The 26003-nt window shown below is 43.7% G+C and overlaps 1 protein-coding gene across 5 annotated transcripts in view; it reads right to left on the bottom strand.

The window, feature by feature from the left end:
- Window positions 1-26003, bottom strand: part of NKAIN4 (sodium/potassium transporting ATPase interacting 4) — a 153539-nt gene that overhangs the window by 18630 nt on the left and 108906 nt on the right. The window contains exon 5 of one of the 5 annotated variants that reach the window (XM_061630257.1): window positions 17661-17861. The exons of the other annotated variants lie outside the window; for them this stretch is intronic. Coding sequence (XP_061486241.1) covers window positions 17835-17861 — 27 coding nt within the window. The 3' untranslated portion in view covers window positions 17661-17834. Of the gene's footprint in view, window positions 1-17660; window positions 17862-26003 lie in introns of those variants that run through there. 5 annotated transcript variants of the gene reach the window in all.

Here is a 26003-nt window from a genome sequence, read left to right as displayed (position 1 = left end):
AAGTCTGGGCATTGCGCCTCCAACTTAGTTAGTTAGAACTAGGTATGCCTTTCCTATCTATAAATAAAGTAGTTTTTCTTATGTTACTAAGTCTTAAGTCTCAGTGATCTAATAGCCACCGATAGCCTCCATGAATTAGACTAATCCTGTTTTAAAGCCATCCAATTTGGTGGCCATCACTACATCTCGTGAAAGCGAATCCCATAATTTAAGTAACCACTGTGTCTCTTTTGTCTGTCCTGAATCTTCCAACATTCAGCTTTGTCAGGCAGCCTGAGTTCTAGTATTATGAGAGAGGGAGAAAAGCTTTTATTGTATCTTAAATATATTGCTCATTGCTTTGAGCTTCCTTTGACCTGATGTTGTTGTTGCTGGTATTTATATCCTCTAAAAAGATTCCCCAAGCATTCTTTTTCAACAATCTATTTGTGTGTGTGATGGGGAGGGGGGGAGTCAGTTATTACCATTGTTAGACAACTGGGAGTCAGAAATCTTTGCCAATCTACTGCAAAGATCTCCCAATAGATCCTCATCTACCCTGCCCTAGAACATGCCCCTTGAATATTCTACAATGCACAGAAGTCCCTCAGCAAACAAGTCAATGTGGAAAAGATTCCCTGAAGACAGGAAGTTGACCTAAATCCATCTCCCCCCTACAGTCAGAACTGTGAACACACTCTGTTCTTTAAGAAGAAGAAAGGGGGAAAACCACAGGTGACAATGCAACTGAGATTCTGAATTCTACAGCTCATATGAACATGGAGAATTAAGCCTATGTGCTCTTATTTTGCATACTGTTATTATGCATTGTATGAGGTGTGCCCCTTTAAGCCCTACTCAGAGCAGACCCATGGAAATGAATGGACCTAAATTAGGTATGTCAACACATTTCAATGGGTCTACTCTGAGTAGGACTAACATTGGATACAACGCTATGTAATTTACATTGGCATATAAGAAGCTACCAGGGTAGAGAATTGGTTCACCTAGTTCAGAATTGTCAACTTTGACAGCAGTTTTCCTGAGTCCCAGGCAGCAAACTCCTCCATCACCTGCTACTTGAAATCTTTTCAGTTGGAGACACCAGGACCTGAACCTGGGACGTTGTGCACACAAAACATTTGCTCCACCACCAAGCTGTGCTCCCTCCATAATTTATTCTGGTTTTGCTAGTGGCTAGCCTGCTCATTCAGCCACCTTTTAATCTTCTGCAAACATTGTCCATGCTTTCAAACTTATGTTTTGGAGGCTTTGAGGCTATAAGCCTGCTTTAAAAGAAAAAGATGTTGATATCCCCAGAATGCTGAATTCTTAAGGTCTAATATCACTGTCATCTTCTGAACACTGCAATCACCTGCTGTCGTTCAATATAATCCATTTTGTTCCCTCTATCAGGCACAAAAGCAAACCCCAGCTCTTTCAAACAATAGCCACTTTCCCATCATTTCATTGTTAGCTTGAACTTCCTGGTGTCCGCCAGACCCAGGAGAGTAAAATGAGTGTTCTGTCATTCTTGCAGCTCTTAATAAGAAGTTCAGGAGAATCACAGTTAGTGAGGCAGCTTTTTTGCAAAACAATGTAAAACATTACTCAACTTCTTCTGTGTAGGGCTCTTCAGTAGAGAACTGCCAAACCCAAATGCATTCCATAATCCCCCACAGAAACCTCATTATCCTGCCTTTTGTTCAGTGGTGTGATGTATGTTTCTCTTGTATTAAAAATGAATGACTCCACTTTCCAGAGCCTTCTCATACATCATTCTGTCTTCCTGCGGTGTGAGTAATTGTTAGAGCCTAATTCCTTGTTAAAGTGGATTGAGTTCACAGTGGAAAACAAATAATTAGGGCCAACCATAACCTTAAAAATGCAGTTATGAGCTGAGCTGTAGGAACCACAAATACTATTATTTATTTATTTATTACATTTATATCCCACCCTTCCTCCCAAAAGGAGCCCAAGGAGGCAAACAAAAACACTAAAAGCACTTTAAAACATCTTAAAAACAAAAGACTTTCAAACATATTAAAACAAAACATCTTTAAAAGCATATTAAAACAAAACATCTTTTAAAACTTCTTTTAAAAAAACTTTAAAAACATCTTTAAAAGCAATTCCAGCACAGACGCAGACTGGGATAAAGTCTCTACTTAAAAGGCTTGTTGAAAGAGGAAGGTCTTCAACTGATGCTGAAAAGACAACAGAGATGGCGCCTGTCTAATATTTAAGGGGAGGGAATGCTAGCGTGAGATCCTCCTCGCACCACCAGCATTGCCCTGCATTCCATGGATTGGCAGACGGCTTTGAGGAACCTCCACCCTTGACTGTTTGGCTGATTTCTTGTGCCAATGTTAAAAGTCATTTTAAAGCAAGGATCCCTGAAAGTGGTGGAGATACTTTCACCAGCTGCCTAAAGGTTGTTAAGGAAATCAAGGAGGGAGATCAAGTCACTGCCAGATTTGTCACACATGAATTTTAAATAGACCGCTAAACCAGGAAAGCACTGCTAATGGAAGGAGGGGCAGGAAGAGGAAGTTAATATGCATCAATTTGGGCTACCTTAAGGACAAGGCAAAATTCAGTTTATTTCACATTTTAATGCAAGCCTACCTAATTCACATTTCCTGAAACAATATGCAAACAGAAATGGAGCTATCCTTCAAATTTTGCTTCTACAGCCTATTTATTTAGGTAGCATCTTCAGGAGGAATACATCGCTTATGGTTTTCTAGGAGAATTCCCTGCAAAATTCAGAGAAATGCAAAGTCTTTAATCTCTTCATTAACTGGAATAAGAAGAGGATCCAGCAGTGCCCAGATGGCTAACACAACCTTAGAAAAGCTATGGTAACTGTACTCTGCTCTTTTTTGCACACGCCATTGTGCAATTTTAGTTTTTTTAAAAAGCAAAATTACTTAGAAGGAGGAGAGAAAAGCAAAACATGCTCATTCATCCTGAGGGTCATCATGGTAAAACCCAGAATACAGGACGCTAGGAAGAAAGACATGTACTTAGGCCCAGGAGCATGGGGTGAAACAGTTGCTGAAAAGCAAAGGTAAAATACAAACCCAATCTGTTCCTAATTATTTCTTCCCCTGTGCTTGCATGGCCCTTGAGTCAGAGGAGGTGAAACCTTTTCTTGGGAAGAGGTATGTGGTCCTGGAACTGGCCATGGTGCTGAAACAGTGACATGCATGCACTTGAACAATTTCCAGCATGCTTTTTGTGCAATTGGTGTTTCATTTATTTACTTCCTTGATTTATAGTCCTCCACAACTCAAGGGCTCAGGTAACAATAAACTAAAATAATTAAGGTTCAAGTACATTGATGAAATTATCTTCAACTCATTTTCTCTCTATATATCCGTGGCCACCTAAAGCCAACTAGAAGCAGAATATCTTATGCTATTCTTGGAAAACACCCAAATTCAGGTTCTCTAGGCCTCCAGGGAAAGGATATTCTACATGATTCTTTCCCTGCCCACACATAACTTTCTATGCATATGCTGTAAGATGTGGCACAGTGCCAGTTTCTCTAGCTGATAGTGACCTGATCTTGCAAGGGAACTCAAGAGAAAAATCATCATCATCATAAGTTTATTACGGTCAAGGACCCACTATAAAACAAGAGATACAAAATACAGTATATATACAAAAGGAACAGAATGACAATAAAACAGAATACAAAATAAAATTGCTTTGAAGCAAGAGCATTCAGTTAAGAGGGCAAGGTTAGCCGTATTTGTTGGGAGGCCTGAATAAACTTAGCTACTTGGAGGAAAGTTTCCCTATCTGAACCAGCCAATAGGTAAGATACTATAGTTTCCGTGGGCTTGGAAGAATACCTTAGCAACAAGAGGGAAAGATATTTGTCCCTTAGCGAAGAGTATAGGGGACAGTTTAAAACCATGTGGTGAAGGGTTTCGATGGAGCCCATTCCACATGGGCAAAGACGTTGTACAACAGGGAGACCAGCATACCTTCCTTTCAACAGTGCTGAGTGCAGAGAATTGAATCTGGCCTTCGTAAAAGCTAGTCTAAATTTAGGTACTGTAAGGTAGTCCAAATAGGGAGCATAATTTTCAGGGACCATTTTTAGTTTCAAAAAAAGAGGAGAACATACTTTAGTGGCTCCGCTGATCGTAGATTGTAAGTCAGAATCTCTAAGCCGAGATCGAATTTGGGCGTTTGCCATGGAAAATGGTTGGGATACTAAATATTCCGCGGAAAAACCTAACCGTAATAATTTCGCGGTAAAATTTTTACACCAATTAGATGTAAAATCATCATTCCAGAGGGCAGTTAAATTGATTGATTGATTGATTTTAATATTTCTACCCCGCCTTCCGGCCAAAAGGCCCTCAAGGCGGCTTACAAAAAATATAAAAATACACTAATAAAACATCAATAAAACATCAATAATACATCAATAAACAATACAATTTGTAATACAATTCAAAGTTAACACAAACTACCTCCCCCCTCACTTTGGCAAAATAGGTGTTATAGACATTGGGCTACTTTGCAAGGCTAGCCACACTCTCTCAGTCATAGTCCTATCCCCATAGTTCTGGGAGTGGCGTGGCCCTCTCAGCTGGTGGAAGTTCTGGCCCTGGAGCTGCCAGTTCACCTTGCGAGGGTCCCAAAGGTGGAGCCCGATGGGGGGGAGGGAGAGCGAGAAGCCGCTGGAGGCCTTTCCTTGCCGCAGCCTTCCTGCGTCTTGGGCCACAGCAGCATCTGTGGACAAAAAGCGAGCAGCCCCTGAGAGGAGACAAGTGCCAGAATAGCTGTATTGAACTGGAGTGCAGGGTCTTTTTCGTGCCCCCCCACATCCTCCTGCAGCAAGACGTAGAGCATCCCGACGGAGCTGTGCATGCCGAAGATGGAGCCGTTGCACCAGGTTTCCGGTGTTGTTGATGAGCAGGAGCCGCTGGAGCCAGCCAGCTCCGCCACGGAGCACCCGCCCGGCCTGGAGCACGCGCTGCAGCCCCTTGTCCGAGGCCAGGTCAGCAGGCAGGCCCTACATGCGCAGCACCAGGCAGGCAGCACGCAGCTTGCCCTCCAGCTTGCCCAGGGCACCGGCCAAGCGCACCACTAGCAGCAGGGCCGAGCCGGGCGCCAGCTGCGGGGCCAGCAGGTGCACCAGGCTCCGGCCCAAGCCCCGCGAGGCACCCGTCACGATGCACATGGCTCGGCCCAGGCCGCTGCCGCCCGGCTCGGCCTCCATATCCGCACGTATCCTCTCTTCCAGCCTCTCCTTCCTTCCTTCCTTCTTAGACCAGCCTGCACCGTGGCCGTGGGTTAAATGCTCGTGAGACCCAGAAGTTCACCGCCATCAACCATGCCTAGCATTCCAAAGATGTGAGACCGCATTCTAGTCTGAGAGCTGCAGAGGTAACACATCTTGGGACGCCTAGCACCCTGCGTAAGAGAAGTGAAAGAACTGATTCCACCGAGGTATTAAATGAATGTATTTAAATGGGGATCCCATATAAGAGCTGGGGGATGATTTTGACTTTGAAAACCTGGATGGCAGCTGGCACGTACTGCCCACCCTTGGAAAAGAAGAAGCGTAACATGCCCTTGATCGTGTTACGGGCATTCATAATTGCCGCTCTTATATGGGTAGTCCAGTTCATCGAGTAGTGAAAGATAATCCCTAAGTATCTATAATATGGGACCTGTTCTATCTGATGACCGTTAATTGACCAGACAGAGGTTGTTTTACGATTGGAAAATACCAAAGTTTTGGTTTTGGAGAAGTTAATAATCAATCGATTTTCACTGCAATAGAACATGAAAGCTCGTAGCATTCGTTTAAGCCCTACTTTTGAAAGGGAGAGAAGGGCCACGTCGTCTGCGTACAAAAGCAGAGGGCATCTTATTTCTGCAATTTTTGTGGAGTGAAATTCCTGAGAGAGGCAAGATGCTCTCAGGTCATTTAGGTATAAATTAAATAACAGGGGCGCTAGTATGCACCCCTGTCTCACCCCCTTGTTAGATGGAGTCGGTCAAACCTCCCTCACAGCCACAACGGACACGAAGGGAGGTGTGCTGATATAGATTGTAAATCAGGGAAAGCAGCCTTTTGTCGATGTTAGTATTTGCTAGTTTAATCCATAGTTTGTCCCGTGGAATTGAGTCAAAAGCGGCTTTGAGATCAACAAAGGCCACATAAAGACCATTACCTCTTAGCTTGCTATATTTTTCCACTAAATGGCTCAATACTAGGCAGTGATCCAGTACCGAACTGCCTTTCCTAAACCCGGCCTGCTCTTTTCCTAATATATCATGTTCCTCCATCCAGGCTTCTAGCTTTACTTTCAAATGTGCAGCATATAGTTTGCCGATTACTGATAATAGGCTAATTGGCCTGTAATTAGATGGGTCCTCTCTATCTCCCTTTTTGAATATTGGCACCACTATTGCTTCACTCCAAGCCTCCGGGAATTGACCCGTGTTATTAATTTTGGTAAACAGATTGGCTAGGATGGGTGCCCACCAGTGTGGAAACATTTTTAACGTTTCTGGCGAGATATTATCAGGACCGGGTGCCTTGGCCGCCTTCAATCCAGCTATTAGATCTTTTACTTCTCCTTGTGTGACAGGGGGCCAAGATGGAAGAGACATAAGATCAGGGGGAATAAAAGGGCTTTGATCTTTGTGACGAACTTCCACAAACATATCAGTGAAGTACTGTTCCCAAATCTGGGGGAGGATATTACAAAGAGCTATAGATTCAGTACTGGAGGCATTGGAGATGATAGCCCAGAAGTTTTTAGAGTCTTTAGATCTCGATGCCTGAATTAAGGACTCCCATCCTTGCTGTACAAATAACCTTTTCTTAGTAGCCAGCAGGGATTTGTATTTCCTTTTAATATCATAATATTCAGGCGGAAGCTGAGTAAGTTTTTGCTGGCGATATTGCATATATGCATTCCTCAGCTGTAATCTCAAGGCCAAACATTCCGAATCAAACCATTTCGCATTACAGCCAGAAATTTTTTTAACCACGTGCTGTCTGGGGAAAAAAATGGCGTTTAAATTTAAAACTAAGGATGTATACTCAACTAGGGCTAACTGGGGTTATTCGCTTTTCTTAAATTTTCCCAGATGGCCCTGACCGATGGAGAGAAAAGGAAGTTTTCAAACTTGAGGGCCAATGTTCTGCCCGCAGAGAACTTGCAACTACGGGTAGCATTGTGGTAATTAATTAACCTGGTGTTTTTTGGGCAGAGGCATTTGATATTAAGCGGTAGGTGGTCGCTATTTTGTCTGTTTCCTACCTTAAAGGCAGAAATCAAATTAAGTAGTTGAGAAGAAATTATTACATTATCAATTACACTGCTTCCACGGGTGGAGATGTAAGTGTATTCCGCACTGCCATCTATGTGTTCAAGTCCATTTAAAATAATCAGGTTATGATTGCCCACAAGACGTGAGAGACATATTCCCCTGTAATTGATTTTGCTGTCCTTCGAAAGTCTGTTGAGATTCGGGATAAGGTGGTCACAATTTTCTCCCCTCCATAACCTTGACGAGAAAAGGGCATTATTATTAGGTCCAATCCTCGCATTAAAGCCCCCCATGATAATCAAATATGCTCTAGGATATTGCATCTCCAAATCTAACAAATAATTATCAAACTCATCCCAGATCAAATCCATGTTGGTACGCGTATGATTGGAAGGCATATAAACATTGATGCATAGGACAGATACAACATTAAATTCCAGGAGCACTGCCATAGCCATAGATTTCAAAGGTTGAAGATCTCTGACTTGGATGACCAAATCAGTGGAGAATAATATTGCCAGACCCCCTTCTGCTCTACCTCTCCTGGGGCCCGCAAATGTGGCTGGCAAGTGTCTAGAGGAGAAGCCATTCAAAATAGGTTTACAAGTTGCCCAGGTCTCTTGGAGAAATATTACATCAAAGTTGTTAAAATAGGAGATCAGCTCTGGATCGCTTTGTTTGCTTTTCCAGCCAGCTATGTTCCAAGAAAGAAAATGCAGGGCAGCGGGAGGTACATGTCAGTTGGATTCCGAGATTCTATTTAAAACTCCCATGTCATCCCGAAAAACTGCGCCGCTTTTGCAACAATTGGATTTAACAATACTAGGAATCATTTCTTCTGTTGGAGTCGGACTTTGCCTAATAGGGGTTCCTGTATTAGTGGTACAAAGGTTTCCTCCAGCATCATTTAAAGGAGCGGGTGAAGCTATCGATGTCTCGTTACAGTCTGCAGCTCTGAGTCGTTGAATCAGAAGATGCAACTTAGTGACAAGTGCCAATCTCTCCGACTCTGGAAGTTGGACATAAAGCTCCGTAAGTTGTAGCTCCTCTGGTTCTAATTCCTGTAAAAGAGCAGGCATCAGTGATGTCATGACTGTAGAGGTGTATTGCAAATTCGATGGATCAGGGTCCGGCTGGTCGGGGTTCTTGTAATTATTAGTCCTTGAAGATGCTTCAGATACAACCATGCTAATAGACAGATTTTGCGTGTGAAGACTGGCTAATGGCATTGGAGCTACAGTGTTGGTATAATATCTTTGTACGGATATCCCCCTTCTATTTAGACCGTCCCTTGCTCTTAGAATTTGGTTAGCTACCTTACTGGAGTGACAGGTAATAATCAAACGCCAGTCACGTGGATTGTTAGAAATATTAATCATTGATCTGATATAATTTGTTCGCTACGGGGCATGCATGGACTGACGAAAGCAGTTGTCCAAGAACGAAATGCTCGGAAATGAGGGGCGCCGCTCCCTGGTGTTGTGTTTATAGGAAATGACCAACTTATTCGATTGCAATGTTAAGTTCCACCTCATTGGATGCCTTTCAATTGTCACAGTCCTTTGTTCTAAGTAGTTCCTCGGAGTGCGCACACTCTCTGCCATGTCCTCATCAGGAACAGAACTCTGAGAGTCTGAAAAAGACTCCGTAAGCGGCGAGGAGGATCCTCCCTGCTCAACCTGACAGTAGACTCCTGGAGGGTTCTTCTTCATTGGAACCTCCAACTGTCTAAACAAAGGCTCAAAGTTCATCTTTTTTGGTTTGTTGAGCTTACTGTTCTTGATATTTTTCGATTTCTTGGGTTGGTTAATGTTTGGGGCTATTGAAGATTTTTCCTTCCTCCTTCCGTCTCTGTTCTTACCCATGGCTGTAGTCTCGATGCGAGGCAGTTCAGAGCTGTGTGTAGAATTTTCTACTCCTATTTTTTCAGCTCTTGGAGTCGCTAGCGCTTCCACCAGCGTGGTAAATAATTTGTTTGTTTCTGAGATGTATGCCTTGATCAGTTTCATTTCCTCGAACAGAAGGAGGTGCCAGTCTTGATCAGAATCTGATAAAGAGGGTTCTTCCTTCTCCTTTTCGCTCTCAAGTAAAGTCATTGATTGTCTTTTAAGAGTCAATGGTAAGGATTTCTGAAGGCAACTCGTCGTTTGTTACGCTCAAGGAAAAGTTTAAATTAATTTCTGAAGACAGCTCGTCGTTTGTTACTCTCGAGGAGAAGTTTAAACCTGCGTCCTGCAGCTCATCAGCAAGGCTTTTGGCAGCTGGGAAGATCGTATGCAGTTTGGCAGAGAGAGGGTGTGCTACGTTCCATTCATTTCCCAGCTGTGTGTTCACAGAATTAATTAAAGGTTCTTGGGCCCTCGAAGGAGGTGGGTCATTAATGGGAAGAAAGTATTTCGTGATTTTATTCTGGGCTTTGCTTGGCATTTCAATATCTTCCACTGTTAGACCTAATTCCTGATAGTTGCTTCTAGTCATTACCATCTTGACTCCGTATACCGTGTAACAAATAAATCAGTAAGGGCCAACACCAGTGTTTGACTCCCCCGAGCCAGTTCAAAATAGGGTATACTTAGCTGCTGTAGCAAGATAAGCATTTGTTTCCGCAGCCCTCATAAATTTGGGCTCAGGTTCCTAATTCTTCCAACAAACAGCAAAGTTGACAAGTAAATCCTCTTAAAATTTATGGCGGATCCTCCTATGCTTCAGCGTCCGCGGACCGGCATTTCCGCACACAGTCAAAGAGGCTGGAATGTGGATATATGCCAAGACACACTCTCTCCCTTCCTTACTTCTTACTCCTTAAACATTAGCTACTGATAGCAGTCCTTTAATAATAATATTAAGTTTCTCTTTGGAGATGAAGTAAATACGTCTTACCGGAAGTTAAGCTCAACTGGAAGTCCGAAGAGAAAAATCCGAAACCAGCAATCGCATAGCTTCAAAGTCTCAAAGCGGAAGCTCTGTTTACCTTCCTTTTATTGGCAAGATTAAACCAAATATCCTACAATGTAATTGTTTGCCCATTGCATGACACTTAGGAAAGTTGAGTACCAAAATACATTAAGCATCGGACAAAGGATTAAAAATTCATCATTGCCCCAGAAATATGAACCCTGGCTGCCGACAGTTATAACTTCCTGTGTCCTTGAAAATGTAATAAGCAACTGGATCCTTCCATTTATTAATTCAATCAGAGTATTTATAGCCTACTGTATCCCATGGGCTCAGGGCTAGAGCAACAGAAATTTAATCCATCTCTTTTAAATCTCTCCCTATGAAACACTAGGAATCTAATAATCTAGTCCATAACTCATGGATGATAAGGCCTCAGCAATGAAGCAAGAACATAAGCAGGATTTGAGGGGTGGGGATCACTGAGATGTCACTGGCCTTAGGTGGCATTTTAGGACCTTTTGATTACTTATGTCAGTCTTGAAGAATATAAGAACAGGCTTGCTGGTCTATCTAGGCCAGTATTTTAGCAACCTCTGGGAACTGACCAGCAGGGGTTGGTGTTTATTTATCTGTTCTGTATCCTTACATCCCACCTTCCTCCACAGAGGAATCTCTCTCTCTCTCTCTCTCTCTCTCTCTCTCTCACACACACACACACACACACACACACACACACACACACACACACACACACATCTCTCTCTCTCTCTCTCTCTCTCTCTCTCTCTCTCACACACACACACACACACACACTAGGACTAACATATGGAGGTGGTGAGGGAGTGTGCCTCCTGGCGTTGCCCCAACACTGCACCCTACAATCCAATGTTCACATTTTGAGCATAAACATCTGCAAAGGCACACCTACTTGCATTTAGCGGAATACATTAGGTGTTCCATGCAGTTGGGAGTTTGAATTGAGCAGTGATCCTGACTGCACAGAGCCCCTAAGTGCAATCAGTCAGAGAAGGGTTGGCATCCCTTTGCAAGATATCCACACTTGGTATGTGAACATTGAGGCAGGGACAGTGGGGGAAGGGGGAGACACTGGGAATTGGGCCAAGAGAGACAGTCCTGCTCCCTCTCCATACCTCAGCCCTACACTTGGGTGGGTGCGTAACTTTGCAATTTGACAGCAGCTAGCACCTGCATTACAAACCATCAACGCATCTTGGTGGTAGCAAATTCTGCAAATTTATGTTAAGCCAACGATGTGAAGAGGCAATTCCAGCTGTCTTTCCAGCACGGGGTCAAAGAAGAGGCTCCTTAAGTCACCCGATGTGGCAGCTTGTGCCAGTCCTATCCAAGAGCAATCTTGGTGGGGGTATGCTCCTGAACAGTGTCCTTTCATGGTGGGTTCACTGCCCTCTTCAGAAGGACAAGAAACACACAAGAGCAGCTTTCTTGAGAGAGTGTCAGCTAGGCAGTTTAGCACAGTCGTGCTAAGCAAGAAGTACAGAAGCTGCACACAAGGAGGCCCTCTGTGAAGAAAAGTCCTTTCTTCCGCTCTCAAAGCAGAAGGGCAAAGGAGCAAGTCACCAGACCACTGATGCTACTGCCTGCCTGATCCTCTTTGTGTTGTGGGGCCCTCTGCATTTCTCTCACACCTTTCCGGATTTGTAGTATAGGTCCAGAAGCACATAAACTACCCTTCTGAACCCTTTCAACATGTCCCTGAAGATGCATCCTTAGATAGCAGTTTTCTGAGCCAGTGAGACACTCTTGTTAGTCTTATGCATCTAGCCTTCTTTTCCTTTGACTTGGTTTCAACACATCCTGCTTAGCGATTAAAATCTTTGTTCTGCTTTGACCTTATCCTCTACTACAGCTTTCCAACATGGGGCTTTAATCAATAATGACCTACTGCTTATTCAGTTGTTGTCAGTTCTCCCACTTTACCCAAAAAGGTTACATCAGCCTCCCAGCTCATCTGGAACACAGAGATTTCAAGAGCAGAGAGTTTCAGGGAAGAGCACATCATGTGAGCATGAACTGCCTTTCCGTGCAGTCTGTGCTAAGCTATAATTAAGCCCAGCACCTTAGGGATACCGCAAACTCCTGGAAGCTGTGCTACGTTTTGCCTTCTGCATGAAATATGAATGGTACAAAGCCAATAACAAAGAAATCAAACTCTGGACGGAAAGTTTGCATCAGTAAAAGGGAATGCAAAGAAGGATGCATAACGTTGGGTGTGTGCGTGTGTGTTTTATGTGAGTTCATTGCAGATTCTTGCTCCATAGACATTGATAGGAACATAGGAATTTGCCTTATAACAAGACAGACCATTGGTCCATCTAGCTCAGTTGTGTCTACCCTGGCTGGCAGTGGCTCTCCGGGATTTCAGGCAGGGAACATTCCCAGCCATACCAGGAGATGGCAGGGATTGAACCTGGGACCTTCTGCATGCAAGGCAGATGCTCTGCCACTGACCTACAGCCTCCCTACTTTTCTGGCCACAGGTATCATGCACTTAATGATTTTGCAAAATGAGTCTGAAGATTTTGTGAATATGCTCATGTATTAATGTATACTCTGTTTCTTTACAGTATTTCTACTTGTTACCCAATGCATGTTGTGGATCCTCGGTGTTTTGACAGAAGGAAGTTTATGTTACTCCAGGTTGCTTGCTGTACTATTGCACAGATAAATTTTCATTACACCAAGTTATAAGCATGAAATCTACCTGACTGATTGTAAGAAAACTTCTGTTATATCTTCAGCTTTTTTCAAGCTACGTACTTTGCAATATAAATGGAATGAAAACCTCTTACGTATGAAAAATAATAAAATAATCTGGAGAACTGTGTTAAGGATGCTAAGAGCTGTTAGGAGTCCCCTCACAGAGCTACAACTCCCAGCATCCTTAACAAATTATAGTTCTCAGAATTCTTTGGGGGCAGCCATGACTCTGAAAGTGGTATGAGTGTTTTAAATGCATGGTGTGGATGTGACCCATGTGTATGTGTGTCGCAGAAAAGGACATCACTCAATAGCGTTGAAATGTCCCAAAAAGTCTTCTAAAGAAGAGCATCCTCCGGCAATAGTAAGAATGGATTGAGGAAGATTAATGTGTGTGTGTGGGGGGGTAATTTTTGTTGTCTCAGCATGGAGTATGAAGAGCTTTTGATCTATTGGTTCCCTGCATTATAGCACCATCCATCAAGACATCTGCCCACAGGAGAAGATGCTTCAAGGTCAGCAGAGACAGGAAATTATCAAGAAGAGAATTAGGGCAACGGAAAGGAGGGAAGTAAGCAAAAAAGCCACAAGAGAGGAGAGTCCACAGTGGTCCAAAAGGTGCTGAACAAGCCCGGCTTGTAATAGATTGAGAATGCATTTTTCCCCATGATAGATGTATTCCATTATAACTCTATTAAAATCCAACAAATGGCTAAATGCATTACAACTTTTGCATGTAGTGAAGCTTACCAGTGATGGCTCACTGCACCTCCTTTTTTTTTTTTTGACAAGTTCCTGTGACTTGTAATAATGGGGTGGCCATTTTGGAAAGGGCTACAGTGTGATGTAGTGGTTAAGGCACTGGACTACAACCTGGGAGACAAGGGTTCGAATCCCCACACAGCCACAAAGCTCACTGAGTGACCTTGGGCCAGTCACTGCCTCTCAACTCAGAGGAAGGCAATGGTAAACCACCTCTCAATACCGCTTACCATGAAAACCTTATTCATTGGGTCGCCATAAGTTGGAATTAACTTGAAGGCAGTCCATTTCATTTTCATACATCAACAGCACAGCAACTGCTTTGCATATAGAAGGTCCCAGATTGAATCCCTGGCATCACCAGAAATGACACATTCCTTCCCTGAAACAATGTCTTAGGTCCCTTTCTGTCTAGGTACAGACAGACTGTGAGCCCAAGAAACACCAGGAGAGATCAACCTTCAGCACCAGGCTCTACCACCAAAAGAGGCTAGCAAGCAAGAGAGGGCAGAAGGTGATTGAGCCACAAAGGCCCACATTACAGAGCTGGGAAAGGTTCAGAAAGTGGCAACGACATGATCAAAGGGCTGGAGGAAACTCCCCCATGAAGGAAGGTTGTAGCATTGGGGGCTTTTTAGCTTAGAGAAGAAGCAAGTAAAGGGATAAGTATGATGGATGTATAAAATTATGTGTGCTATGGAGAAAGCAGACAGAGAAAAGTGTTTCTCCATCTCCCATAATACTAGCATCTGAAGGGGTCATCCAATGAAACGGAATGGTGGGGAAACCAGGCCGGACAAAAGAAAGCACTTCTTCACACAGCACATAATTAAAACGGTGGAATTTGTTCTCAGAAGATGTAGTGATGGCCACCAGATTAGAATGCTTTAAAAGGGGGTTACATAAATTCATGGAGGATAAGACTATGAATGGCTACTAGCTGCAATGCCTATGTGTACCCCCTCCATTGTCAGAGGCAATAGTTGCTGGAACTGCAACAGGAGAGAGTGCTCTTGCACTCAGCTCCTGCTTGTGGGCTCCCCGTTGGGGCATCTGGTTGGCCACTGAGAGAACAGGATGCTGGACTAGATGGCCATTTGGCCCGATGCAGCAGGGCTGTTCTTATGTTCTTATTTAAGCAGGGACGGATGTCTTCCACCCCCTTGACCCTCCGGCACCCTGGGTTGGAGCCATTCACTGTGGTGCCATTGAATGGCATTTGATTATGTTTTCTGCATTCTCCAGTGTGACAATATGAGTAGTGGGTGGGTCAGATTGGACTCCTTGTTGCCAAGTTTAGGGTCTAGATCCTCCCCCAAGAGGTCTTTGGGGAGTTGGACTCCATGACCTTCAGGCTCTAGAGCTATGTTACCTCTTTGGGATGAAGGCTACAACTCAGTGGTAGAACATCTGCTTTGCATACAAAAGGTCCCAGGTTCAATCTCTGGCAGATCCAGGTAAAGCGGAGAAGGACTCCTCTCTGAAACCATGGAGCGCCACTGCCGGTCAGTGTAGACAGTACTGAGCTACATGGACCACTGTATATTAAGGCAGCTTCCAATGTCCCCTGGGCAGATATTGTGGAAGAATTGCCACCAGGTTTTGGTTTCTCTTGATCTCTGATTTTGGCTGTGTTCAACTGTGCCTCTTTTTCTTGTGTGAGAGCCAGGAATCCCTCAAGGGCTAAGGAGACCTTGTCAAGCCTCCATTTGGTTCCTCTAAAAGGCAACTGGTTGGCTACTGTGAGAATGGAATGCTGGACTAGGTGGGCCATTAGTTTGGGCTCCTTCTTGAAGGAAGGGTGGGATATAAGTTTAATAAATAAATAAATAAAATTCAGCAGGTTCTTCTTATGTTCTTAAATCCAGAATGTACTACAATAGAAGACCCTACTCCCTGGAAGCCTTTAATGAAGCCGTGTCAGTCTATGCTGCCTGATGATATTTTCTCAACTTCATCTGTGTAACTGTCTGGAAATGTAAATTTACCATTTGAAAGACAAGATATTCTGACTTGTAATTTCAGATCCTGAATTATACATGAGTCCAGCAGGCACAGTTCATACTGAGCCTCATGAAATCAGACCCTTCTCTTTTTAAAAAAAATATGCAGACTTTTTTTTCAAATTAAAGTAACTTTGAAAGAAAAATTATGCTATGAATAATATACCACCACATGTATCTCCTTTCCTTGAGCCACCCAGGCACTCCCACAAGACTGAAAAAGTAATGCTCTTCAAATAGTCAAGGGTCAAGTTCTGACCTCCATTGGAGTTTCTTTCCATTTGCCCAGTTTTAAATATTTTGATCAGAAATTAAAGAAGGAAAAATAATAAAGAGGGGGAGAAGGGGGGCAGAATTGGGGGAGAAGATGAAAAGAGCTGAACTGAACTGTTATCCAGAGTCCTCATCATTATTCAGCTTTCAGGTGGCTCTTAAAAGGGAAAGAAGTGAGTGGACCCTTTATGGTGACAGAGATCAACCATTTTTAGTCTGAACACTGCAATTCTCTGACTTAGTGGGAGGATGCACTTTCAGAGGGTTTTTCTCCTGGGTACTTGTGGTTGTGATAAGTAGTGGTAGTCAGTTGGGATTGTAAATTGTTTTAAGTTATTTTTAAGGATGTATTTTAAACCGTTATAAGCCATGTTTGGACTTCAGGATGAAGGGTGGGAAATCAATATTATTGTAATCATCATCATCATCATCATCATCATCATCCCCTCCAGCAGGGGAATTAGGGGACAATAATATCAGGAACACCACCCAAGAGAAAAGGCACATGCTTTGCATGCAGAAAGTTCACACTTCAGTCACTGGCATTTTAGATAGCAAAAAGTCTTAGGCAGCAAAATGTGGAGGCAGTATGGAATACCGGTTCCTAATAATCCCAAGTGGGGAGACCACTAGCGCATGCAGGTCCTGCTTGCAGGTTCCCATTGGGGCCTCTGGTTGGCCACAGTGAGGACAGGATGGTGGACAAGATGGGCCCCTTTTGGCCCGATCTAGATGCAGAGCTCTTCTTGAGGTCTGATATTCCAAAGGAAGACCTTTGCCTGAATACCGGAGGGCTACTGCCAATCAAAGGAGACAACATCAGGCTAGATGATCTGGGCGGCAATACTAGAGGAGGTCTATTGTGTTCATGCCCTGTCTGTGGGCTTCCTGAAGGCCGCTAGTTGGCCACTGTAGGAAGGAGAATACTAGACTAATGGATGTTTGTTCTAATCCAGCAAGGAAAGTCTTACATTCTTAACCCTGAACCAGCCTTCCACAACCTAGTGCCCTCTAGAGATTGTTGGACTAGTTTCCATCAGTCTCAACCAGCACAGCCAACGGCCAGGGATGATGAGAGTTGGTCTGACAACATCTGGAGTGACATCATCCCATGACATCAACAGATTGGTTTGGTTTGGCAGAAATGGCCTCGTAGGCAAGACTGGACCACGAGCCAGAGGTTCCCCTCCTCTGTTCTAGGTAGAGCACAGACCAGCTGGTGTTTCATCCATGAGGGAAAGATCCATTGCAGCCTAGGTGCCATCTCAACCTCTAGATTCATAGAGCCATAAATATCATTGATTTAAATAAGTAATCTGAAATCCAGTGCAGCAATATTGTTCTTCGGCAAAACAGGAAAAGGAGGTGGGGACCCAGCCACACCCAAGCTCTCTCCTGCATTTCAGAATAGCAGGAAGGTTCTCCCCAGCAGCTGGTGAAGATGAAATTGCGGCACCTTACAGATGGCAATCTGTAACCTTTGCTTTCCCGACACTCCTTCGTTTGCTTGGGGCAATTATTATTGGCAAAAATGTAACATATGTTGATGGCTCTCATTCTAGCTGTCACTGTAGCATCTGCTGTCAAAGTCAACATTTGCCACCTTTCTGGGAGCGTTCCAAGCTGTTGCTTGGAATGGAAACAGACCACAGGCAAGTCAGTTTTTTTCCTTTAATGGGAAACATTTCCAAGCTCTGTTTTGCAACGTGCGCTCTTGAAAAGGTGATCTGCATTCTCTTATGCCTGCAGCTGCCATAGATGCACTTTACACTTCTTCAGTCCTCCACCTGAATCGCAGCTCTTTGTGCAGTGCAACCTGCAGAGGTGGAATTTGCAATGCAGTCCTGTGTATGCACCCATCACCCATCATATGAACACAAATTGTTCCATTTCCTGTAAGAAGGGATGGGGGAAGAAGTTTGATTCGGTTTGCATTTAAAACCGTGTTTATTGAATTCACACTTTCTGAAACCATATGAGAACCTAAACACAGCCATTCTTAGAAATTTGCACTTATCCATATTTTATGGATGCAGTTCTCCAACCAATGTTTACAAAAATGCACATATTTGGGGAAAATGTGCTTAAAATGAATATATTAGTAAAAATAACATACAAAAAGGCATTATAGTAGGAGAAACTGCTTGCAACGATGTGTATACTTGCATGCAAAAATGTGCCTGTTAGGAGAAATTCACAGTAAAATGCTGAAGAGTTTTCTGCAGAAATGTGGAGAACTGAATTTAAGATTGGGAAAATGAGAAGCCGAGAGAACCAAAGCTGACAGATCTTTCCATCCCTACCTTCAAGTCATGCAGACAGGAATATGGACCTTCTGCTAAATGAGTAATATCCAGGAAGAGAACATTTCAATCTATCAGGACACACTGTTACTGTCCTTCAAAGGTAGCCATCCTTGAACAAAGAAACAAGGGAAGCACCAGCACAAAACAACCAAATTGCAACTAATCACAAAGTTCAGTTTTATTCATTTGGGTCTGAAGAAAGACCAGGGTCGGCACCAAAAGGCGGCCAGGTGGGGCCCTGGCCAAGGGCCCCTGGGGCTACAGGATTGCTGCTGCGGATCGCACGGTGAGAGCTTCAGAGCCCCCACCATTCCCTTGCTTCAACCTACCTTTCTCTGTTGTGCGGTTGTGCACAGAGCGCTGCCTTTAACCAAGATGGAGGCCAAGGTTTCCCTAAGGGGCTGAAGCCTCTGCCACCATCTTGGCTGCTGGCACGAATGCGTGCAATCCCTGCCATGAGCCAAGATGGCAGCAGAGGCTCCAGCCCCTTAGGGAAACCTCGGCCACCATCTTGTTTAAGGGCAGCGCTGTGCACGCAACCACACAACAGCAGAGAAAGGTAGGTTGAAGCAAGGGAATGGTGGGGGCTCTGAAGCTCTCACCGTGCGATCAGCAGCAGCGACCCTGCAGCAAACTGTGGAAGGGGAGCACCGGGGCCCGGGGCAGGCTTGTGACAAGGACCCCGGCATGTCTGGAGCCGGCCCTGACCAAGACAAAGGTTTCCTGTCCCACTACAGGCATTAATTCACTCAGCAACAGCAAGGTGATTATCATCAGTTACTGCAGTTATGACCTCCGCTGTGCTTATTTTGCAGACTTTTAAGTTGTAATAGAATTGTCACCAGCTGTACTTTTTGCATTTCATTACTGTTTAACGCCTACTTTCCCCCCTTTGCAACCATGCTAGTTGAGGATTATATATCACCCTTCTGATGAAGTGGGCTCTAATCTTCACAAACGGTGAAGTTAACATTTTTGCTGCAACAGACAAACCTGGCCACCCTTTTAGACATTGCAAAATAGTTGGAACCCTCAGGCATGGCCAGTGTCAGAGGTCAGCATTGCCTGGCAACTGTCAAAGCCTATCCTTCAGCAAGGGGCCACCACCAAACTCATGAAGATCATGACCTCCTGCTCCTCCCCCTTGTTACTGCCTGTTCACCTTCCTCTCAGAGTGATCAGTAACAGGAGTGTGCAAAAGGAGTAACTGTCTTTGCTTACCTCTCTCTCTCTGGGCAGCCATGTGGATTGGGCCCAGAGAAAGAGACCAAATCGTAGTCTTGATAGTAGTAGTAACAGTCTACTACTCATCATCATCATCATCATCTGGGTCAACTTTTCTGTTAGGGGAAAGAAGACCTTTTGTTTTTTCCTCAGGATTAGTGGTTCTTATCATCTCCTGAGCACCTCCTATGTGTGAAGAGGAGTGCCCTGTACAAATTAAGATAGCTGGAGCGTTATAGCAGTTGAACTGGAACAGATACTTTGGAAAAGATGAAGCATAAAATTGAGGAGAGGAAATCCGGCACAGATGCCGTCCATGCTTTGATGTAGCACATGAACCCACTTTTATGTATAGGGTTGAAAGGGCCTTCTATTAATGAGCTATGAGCTCCTCCCCACTCACAGAAACAAGCAAATGAGGAGGGCAACAGGACCTGTCCCTTTCATCTCTCCCTCTCCTTTCCTTTCTAGGGAGGAAATGCCATAAAAATAACCGGTTCATTTGTAGCACAGATGGCCACAGCCAATGACACAGAGTGGTAGAGGAGTGCGCTCTACGAAAATTTGTGTTTAAATGAGATTATGAAGACAGATCGAGGGTGGATTTGACCCTCAGAGACAATTGCGGTGAGGCCTGGATAGCAGTTTTCAAGCAAAATCTGGTGACAGTTGGCCTAAATTCTCCCTAAAGGGTTTCTTTCCTTCACATCTTTCACGAAAGAAAGTGCCTCTTCTCCCACTCAGGTGGCAAAGATAGGAAATGAGTATTTCATCCAAGCCCACTATTATTATTATTATTATTATTATTATTATTATTATTATTATTATTATTATTATTATTATCATTATCATTATCATTATCATTATCATTATTATTCACCCAAAGGTCCCAGGGAGGGTTACAACAATTTTAAAACACATAATTAAAAACAGTTAAAAACAACCTAAACAACATCACAGAAAATAGGGTGGGTCCTAAAAATATACATCTCAGGTGTCAAAGGCCAGAGTAATGACGTACGTCTTCAGCATTCACTGGACGTTGTACAATGAAGTTCCCAGACACACCTCGATGGGGAGGGAGTTCCACAGCTTAGGGGCTGCCACAGAGAATGCCCTCTCCCAGGCCACCCCCCGAAACCTGCAAGGGTGATAGAAGGGCCCCCTCTGCTGATCTCCACACCTGAGAGGGTCTGTAGGGAAGCAGGCACTCACAGACGGCATCACTTGCCCTAATTCAGGGCCTTGTCTGTTTTTTGATGCAGCCCTGAGTGTGTAAACCTTCCTCTTTCAACAAGCCTTTTAAATAGAGACCTTATCCCAGTCTGCATCTGTGTTGGAATTACTTTTTAAGATGTTTTTAAACCTTTTTTAAAAAACAATATGTTTTTAACCTTTTTTTTGAAGATGTCTTCAAAGCTTTTAAAAAATGTTTTTAAAGACGTTTTGTTTTTATGATGTTTTAAAATGTTGTTAGTGCTTTTGTTTACCGTCCTGGGCTCCTGCTGGGAGGAAGGGTGAGATATAAACCAATCCATCCATCCATCCATCCATCCATCCATCCATCCATCCATCCATCCATACATCAATTAAATACATGCTCTAACTTAAACCTAGTGAGCAATAAAGCTCCAGCTTTGTGAGAGCTGCTAGCAAGACCTCACATCTTTGTTGACAAGCAACTCAGGAATCAGGTTGTTGGCCTGCGGGCCAAACTAGATACATTAAACGTGTCGATGCATTTTAAAATAACAGCCATAGGAGCTGGAAGGCAGTTCAGGATTGTGACCACCATGTTAAGGGAGGGAGGATTAACTTTTCCCCCCACAATGTAATCCTGACCACCCCTGAAGCTGCTCTTTTCCTGGTGAGCAGGGGCGGGGAGCCACCATTGGCACCATGGTTAAATTCTTAAATGTCAGGTGCTTATAGTGGCTCTGCTTTAATTCAACAGCTCAGGTCTTGCAAGGCTTATATTAAACAGCTTGCAGAAAAGAGTATTTTAGAAGTGATGTCTTTAACCCTGCAAGCTCTGTTCTCAATCAGCATCCCTTAATGGGCAATCAAATTGGGCTGGTGAACTTCCTGGCCCAATTGAAGATGCTGGTTCTTACCTTTACAGCACTTATGGCCTGGGACCTTTCTTTAAAATTTCATTGTTGGTTCTGCTCTGAAAGTATCCTTTGGGGAGTTTAAATCATCAGTGGTAATAAGGAGCAAAGCTTTCAAAGTAGTTGCCCTAATACTGTGAAATGTCCTCACATAAAGCTTGGTTAGAAGTCCGCCAACCTGGTCTTTTGACATTCTATAAGGCTCATCTGTTCAGGAAAACCCTTAGTTAGATGGAAAGAGGGATTTGCTTGTGTTCTGCTAATCTTGCCATTCTTTATTTTAGAATTTACTTTGAGTTTGTTTTGTTGGACACAGTTGTTTTAATAAGTTAATAAGCTGCAGGATAAAATTGGGGTGTGTGTGATTTAGAGAACCTACAGAAAAAGTTTCTAAGTGGCAGAGAGGAAAGCCAGTATTGACCTGGCTGCTTCCCATTTTTAAGAAGAAAGGCTTATCTGCTTCTTTAGTTTTGTATTTGTAGCCAACTTGAGTTCCTTCAGATGGTAACACAGAGGTGGGCTTTTCCAGTGGTGTTCCCAATGCTGTGGAATGTCCCCCTACTAAAGTACAAGAAGCTCTATTGGCATTGGCATTCCACCGGCTCTTAAGACACAGTTGTTTAGACAAGCATTCCCTGATCTCCTGACGTGAGCCTCCTATTTTAATTGTTTAAGCTGCAATCCGATGCATGTCTACTCAGAAGTACGCTCCATTGGGCTCGATGGGACTTACTTCCAGGCAAGTGTGTATTGGACTGAAGCCTTCATTGCTGTTTTAATCATTGCACTGTTTTAGTGGGCTTGTTTTAGCGCACATTTTAACTGTGGAAGCTTACTTTAATGTTGTAATGGAACTGCTTTATGGTGTAGTTTAATGATCTGTGTTCATATTTTCTTTAATTGGTTTTATACTTGTAAACCTCTTAGAAGCCACTTTGGCAATTAAGCAGCGTATAAATTAATTTTATTAGCAACAACAACAATTACAGCAAGAAAATAGCCTTAGAACAATGAGCTACACAATAATCCTAACACAACAATAAAAAAGTGTGATCACTTTATCAGCAAGGCATCTTCTTTACAGCATCCCCATTGTCATAAGGCTATCAGAACAATATTTTACAGCCACGTCTACGAACCCAGATAGAAGAGACCTGATGGAATCCCTGCGGAGAGAATTCTATATGCAGAGTGCCATTAGAATAGTGATGGGTGAACCCCCACCATACTTGCACCTCACTTAGCAATTGGCTCAGTCTCTCCAAGTGCTCTCAGAGAACTCTTTGGGGAAGCCTGGGCTTCATCAGGGAGTGCTCAAAAGAAAAAGTCCATTGCGATGTAATGTTGGCAATGCCTCTTTGAGGTATATGATGCGAGTGTCGTCTGTTGGGGCTTCTTTTTGGTTAACACACTGTTCATGTTAACTTGGTTTTGGAAAAATCCTTGATATCTGCAGATGTTAAACTGCGTTCCGTGGGGATAACAGAGGGACAATAGAAGTGGACCCCACGAGCCCTGATGGTTGCAAATTTTTATTATTACATTTGTATACCGCCCCATAGCCGAAGCTCTCTGGGCGGTTTACAACAATTAAATGGTAAACCACCTCTGAAAATCTCTTACCATGAAAACCCTATGAATATATCCAAAAGATTCACAGGGTCGCCATGAGTTGTAGTCAACTTGAAGGCATACAACAACAACATACCACTTTAAACAGTCATGGCTTCCTCCAAAGAACCCTGGGAACTGTCATTTGTAAAGGATCATGCCAGTTGTTAAGAGACCCCTATTCCCCTCACTGAGTTACAATTCTCAGAGTTCCTGGGAAAAGGAATTGATTGCTAATCTAAATACATGCATACATTCTCTCTCCATCTCTCTCTCAATGTCTTTGGGACAGTGCACATTACATGGCCACAATCCAATATGTCTGTGCACGAAGAGGAGAAAACAGGAAGCCAACAAGCGGCTGGTGGCTGAAAGGTGAAGCAGAAGGGTGCAGACTGACTTGCCTGAGTCCCCCTCCTCCACACCTCCTGCCCTTCTCCTCCTTGCTACCCAAAAACGGTGCCTGATGGCACATTCTTCTCCTATGGGCATGTAGCAACCCCATTCTTTGGCTCCTGCCGGTGTGGATGCAGCTTACATGGGAGACGGTGAGCTTTGACAAGAAGGAACAGAGGGTATTTGAATAAGCTGAGCCTGCATATTGCTTCCCACTTACCCTTTCCCCGTAACCATCCCCTTCCTATCTTCAATATGCACCAGCCCTGCCACACATTTCATTTACTTCATGAGATAAATTTTGTTTGACCGGAACTGGAATCCAGCAACTTCTGGAGGGTCACAGGTCCCCTATCCTTGGTTTAGATAAAAGAGCCCTACAAAAAACCAAAAACTGACAGCACACCAACAGGGTCTCCCTGGGAATGTATTCACAAGGACAATCAGAAGATGAGATCCACCCCACCAGAGAGTTGCTCATGAACGTATCCTGGTGGGACGGAAAAGGTACTGACACATTCCCAGGATTGCTGCCTGCCACAGCCACAATCGCCTGATTCACACATTACACTCATCATATGTCAGGGAGGATTTGGATCTCCTCATGCGGTTTTAAAAAAAATAAAATAAAATGTTACATCGGCCATTCCTGCGAAACAAAGCAAAGCACTTTTTAAAAGATTTTGGCTTCCAGTGCTGAGATGCTAGAAAATACTCATGCATGAGTGGCATTTACGAAGACAATAGACTTTTTGTTTCGGTTCCCTCCACAGCAAATGAGAAACAATCAATCACCAAGCAGCACCAATTACTGCAGCACGTTAATGAAAAAAAATAAATAATTGAAGGTATGGATAAACATAAGTGCCGTGACATTTGATGGCAACTTCTGTGCAAACTGCTAGCGTCTGCAGGAACGGAAGGAGGGGCATTCGTACGGCGTTGTTTTCCGAAGGGGTGTATTATTATATCCTTGGGGGCAAAACACACAGCCTTTGCCTAATTGGTTTCTCTCCCCTCCGCCAACTTCATCTCCCCGATACTCATCCATAAATATTTAAATTGCAGTCACGCTCGCTGGTAAAGTTTTTGATGTACCCATCACCAAGAAGAAGCTTCAGATGTATCAGCCTGAGCTTACCTTTGTTTTCTTTTCTTCTGGGTTTACTTTAAATGAATGCTCTTTCTCAAAATCACAGCCATGTCTTGGTGTGCTGAGTGGGGGAGATGTGGGGGGAGTGAGGGTGCTATACTGCCATCTTGTACAAGCTGAAATGAATGTGAGTAGGGGGCAGGAAACCTGAAATGTTCTTGCAAAAAAATAAATAAATAAAAATTTAGATAATTGTCCTGGTTCTACATATGTATATAATGTTAATGCGATGATAGGGATTTTAGGGGAGGGGAAGGTCTAAGATCCAAATAACCTTGCAGTCATTTGTATGTGTCCAAGGGGGATTTGAGTGGTATTCAGAACTAGTCCTACTCAGAGTAGACCCACTGAAGTTCATGGACATGACTAACTTAGCTGCATTAATTTCAGTGGGTCCATTCTGAATAGGACTTAATCAAATGCAACCCTTTGGGGTTGTGTTTTGGGGCCAAGTCATCTGTCTTACCCACCCACCCATTCATATGTTGCATGGTGAACCACTTTTGAAAACAAGGGGAGTTTCAAAACCAGTGTGTACTCATCCTATTCAAACAGAATGAGTTAAAAAGGTAGCAGAGCAGCTTTTAAACTGACTGAGGGGGGAAACCCGACAGGAGCTGAGGAAGGTCCGGTTCGGAATAAACCTCCCCCCGGGATAAAAACCAAAGAAATGATGAAATTTTAAAAGGGGTAGGCCTAGAAGTAGGCATTGTGAGAGCAGGGGCACAGGATATAAATTCAGAAGAGCAAAATTACCACAGGCCAAACCAAAAGTGCCAAAGACACTGCTTACAAGTGCTTGTACGCTAATGCTAGGAGCCTCCGAACCAAGATGGGAGAACTGGAGTGCTTGGTCTTAGAGGAGAGCATTGATATTGTGAGCATAACGGAGACCTGGTGGAAAGGAGAAAACCAGTGGGATACAGTTATCCCTGGATATAAACTATATCGGAAGGACAGGGCAGGACGTATTGGTGGCGGAGTCGCTCTATACGTGAAAGAAGGCATTCAATCCAGCAAGCTCGAAACCCCAAAAGAGGCGGACTCCTCCACAGAATCGTTGTGGGTGGTGAGACCACGCCCCAGGAGGGACTTAATACTGGGAACGATCTATCGTCCCCCTGATCAAATGCTCAGGGAGACCTGGAGATGAGATATGAAATTGAGGAAGCATCCAAACTAGGAAATGTGGTAGTAATGGGTGACTTCAACTACCCGGACATAGACTGGCCGC

This window comes from Rhineura floridana, chromosome 6 (assembly GCF_030035675.1).
Source record: "Rhineura floridana isolate rRhiFlo1 chromosome 6, rRhiFlo1.hap2, whole genome shotgun sequence".
Lineage (NCBI taxonomy): Eukaryota > Metazoa > Chordata > Lepidosauria > Squamata > Rhineuridae > Rhineura > Rhineura floridana.
The sequence above is the reverse complement of the archived record's forward strand: the minus strand, read 5'-3'. Positions and strand labels throughout refer to the sequence as shown.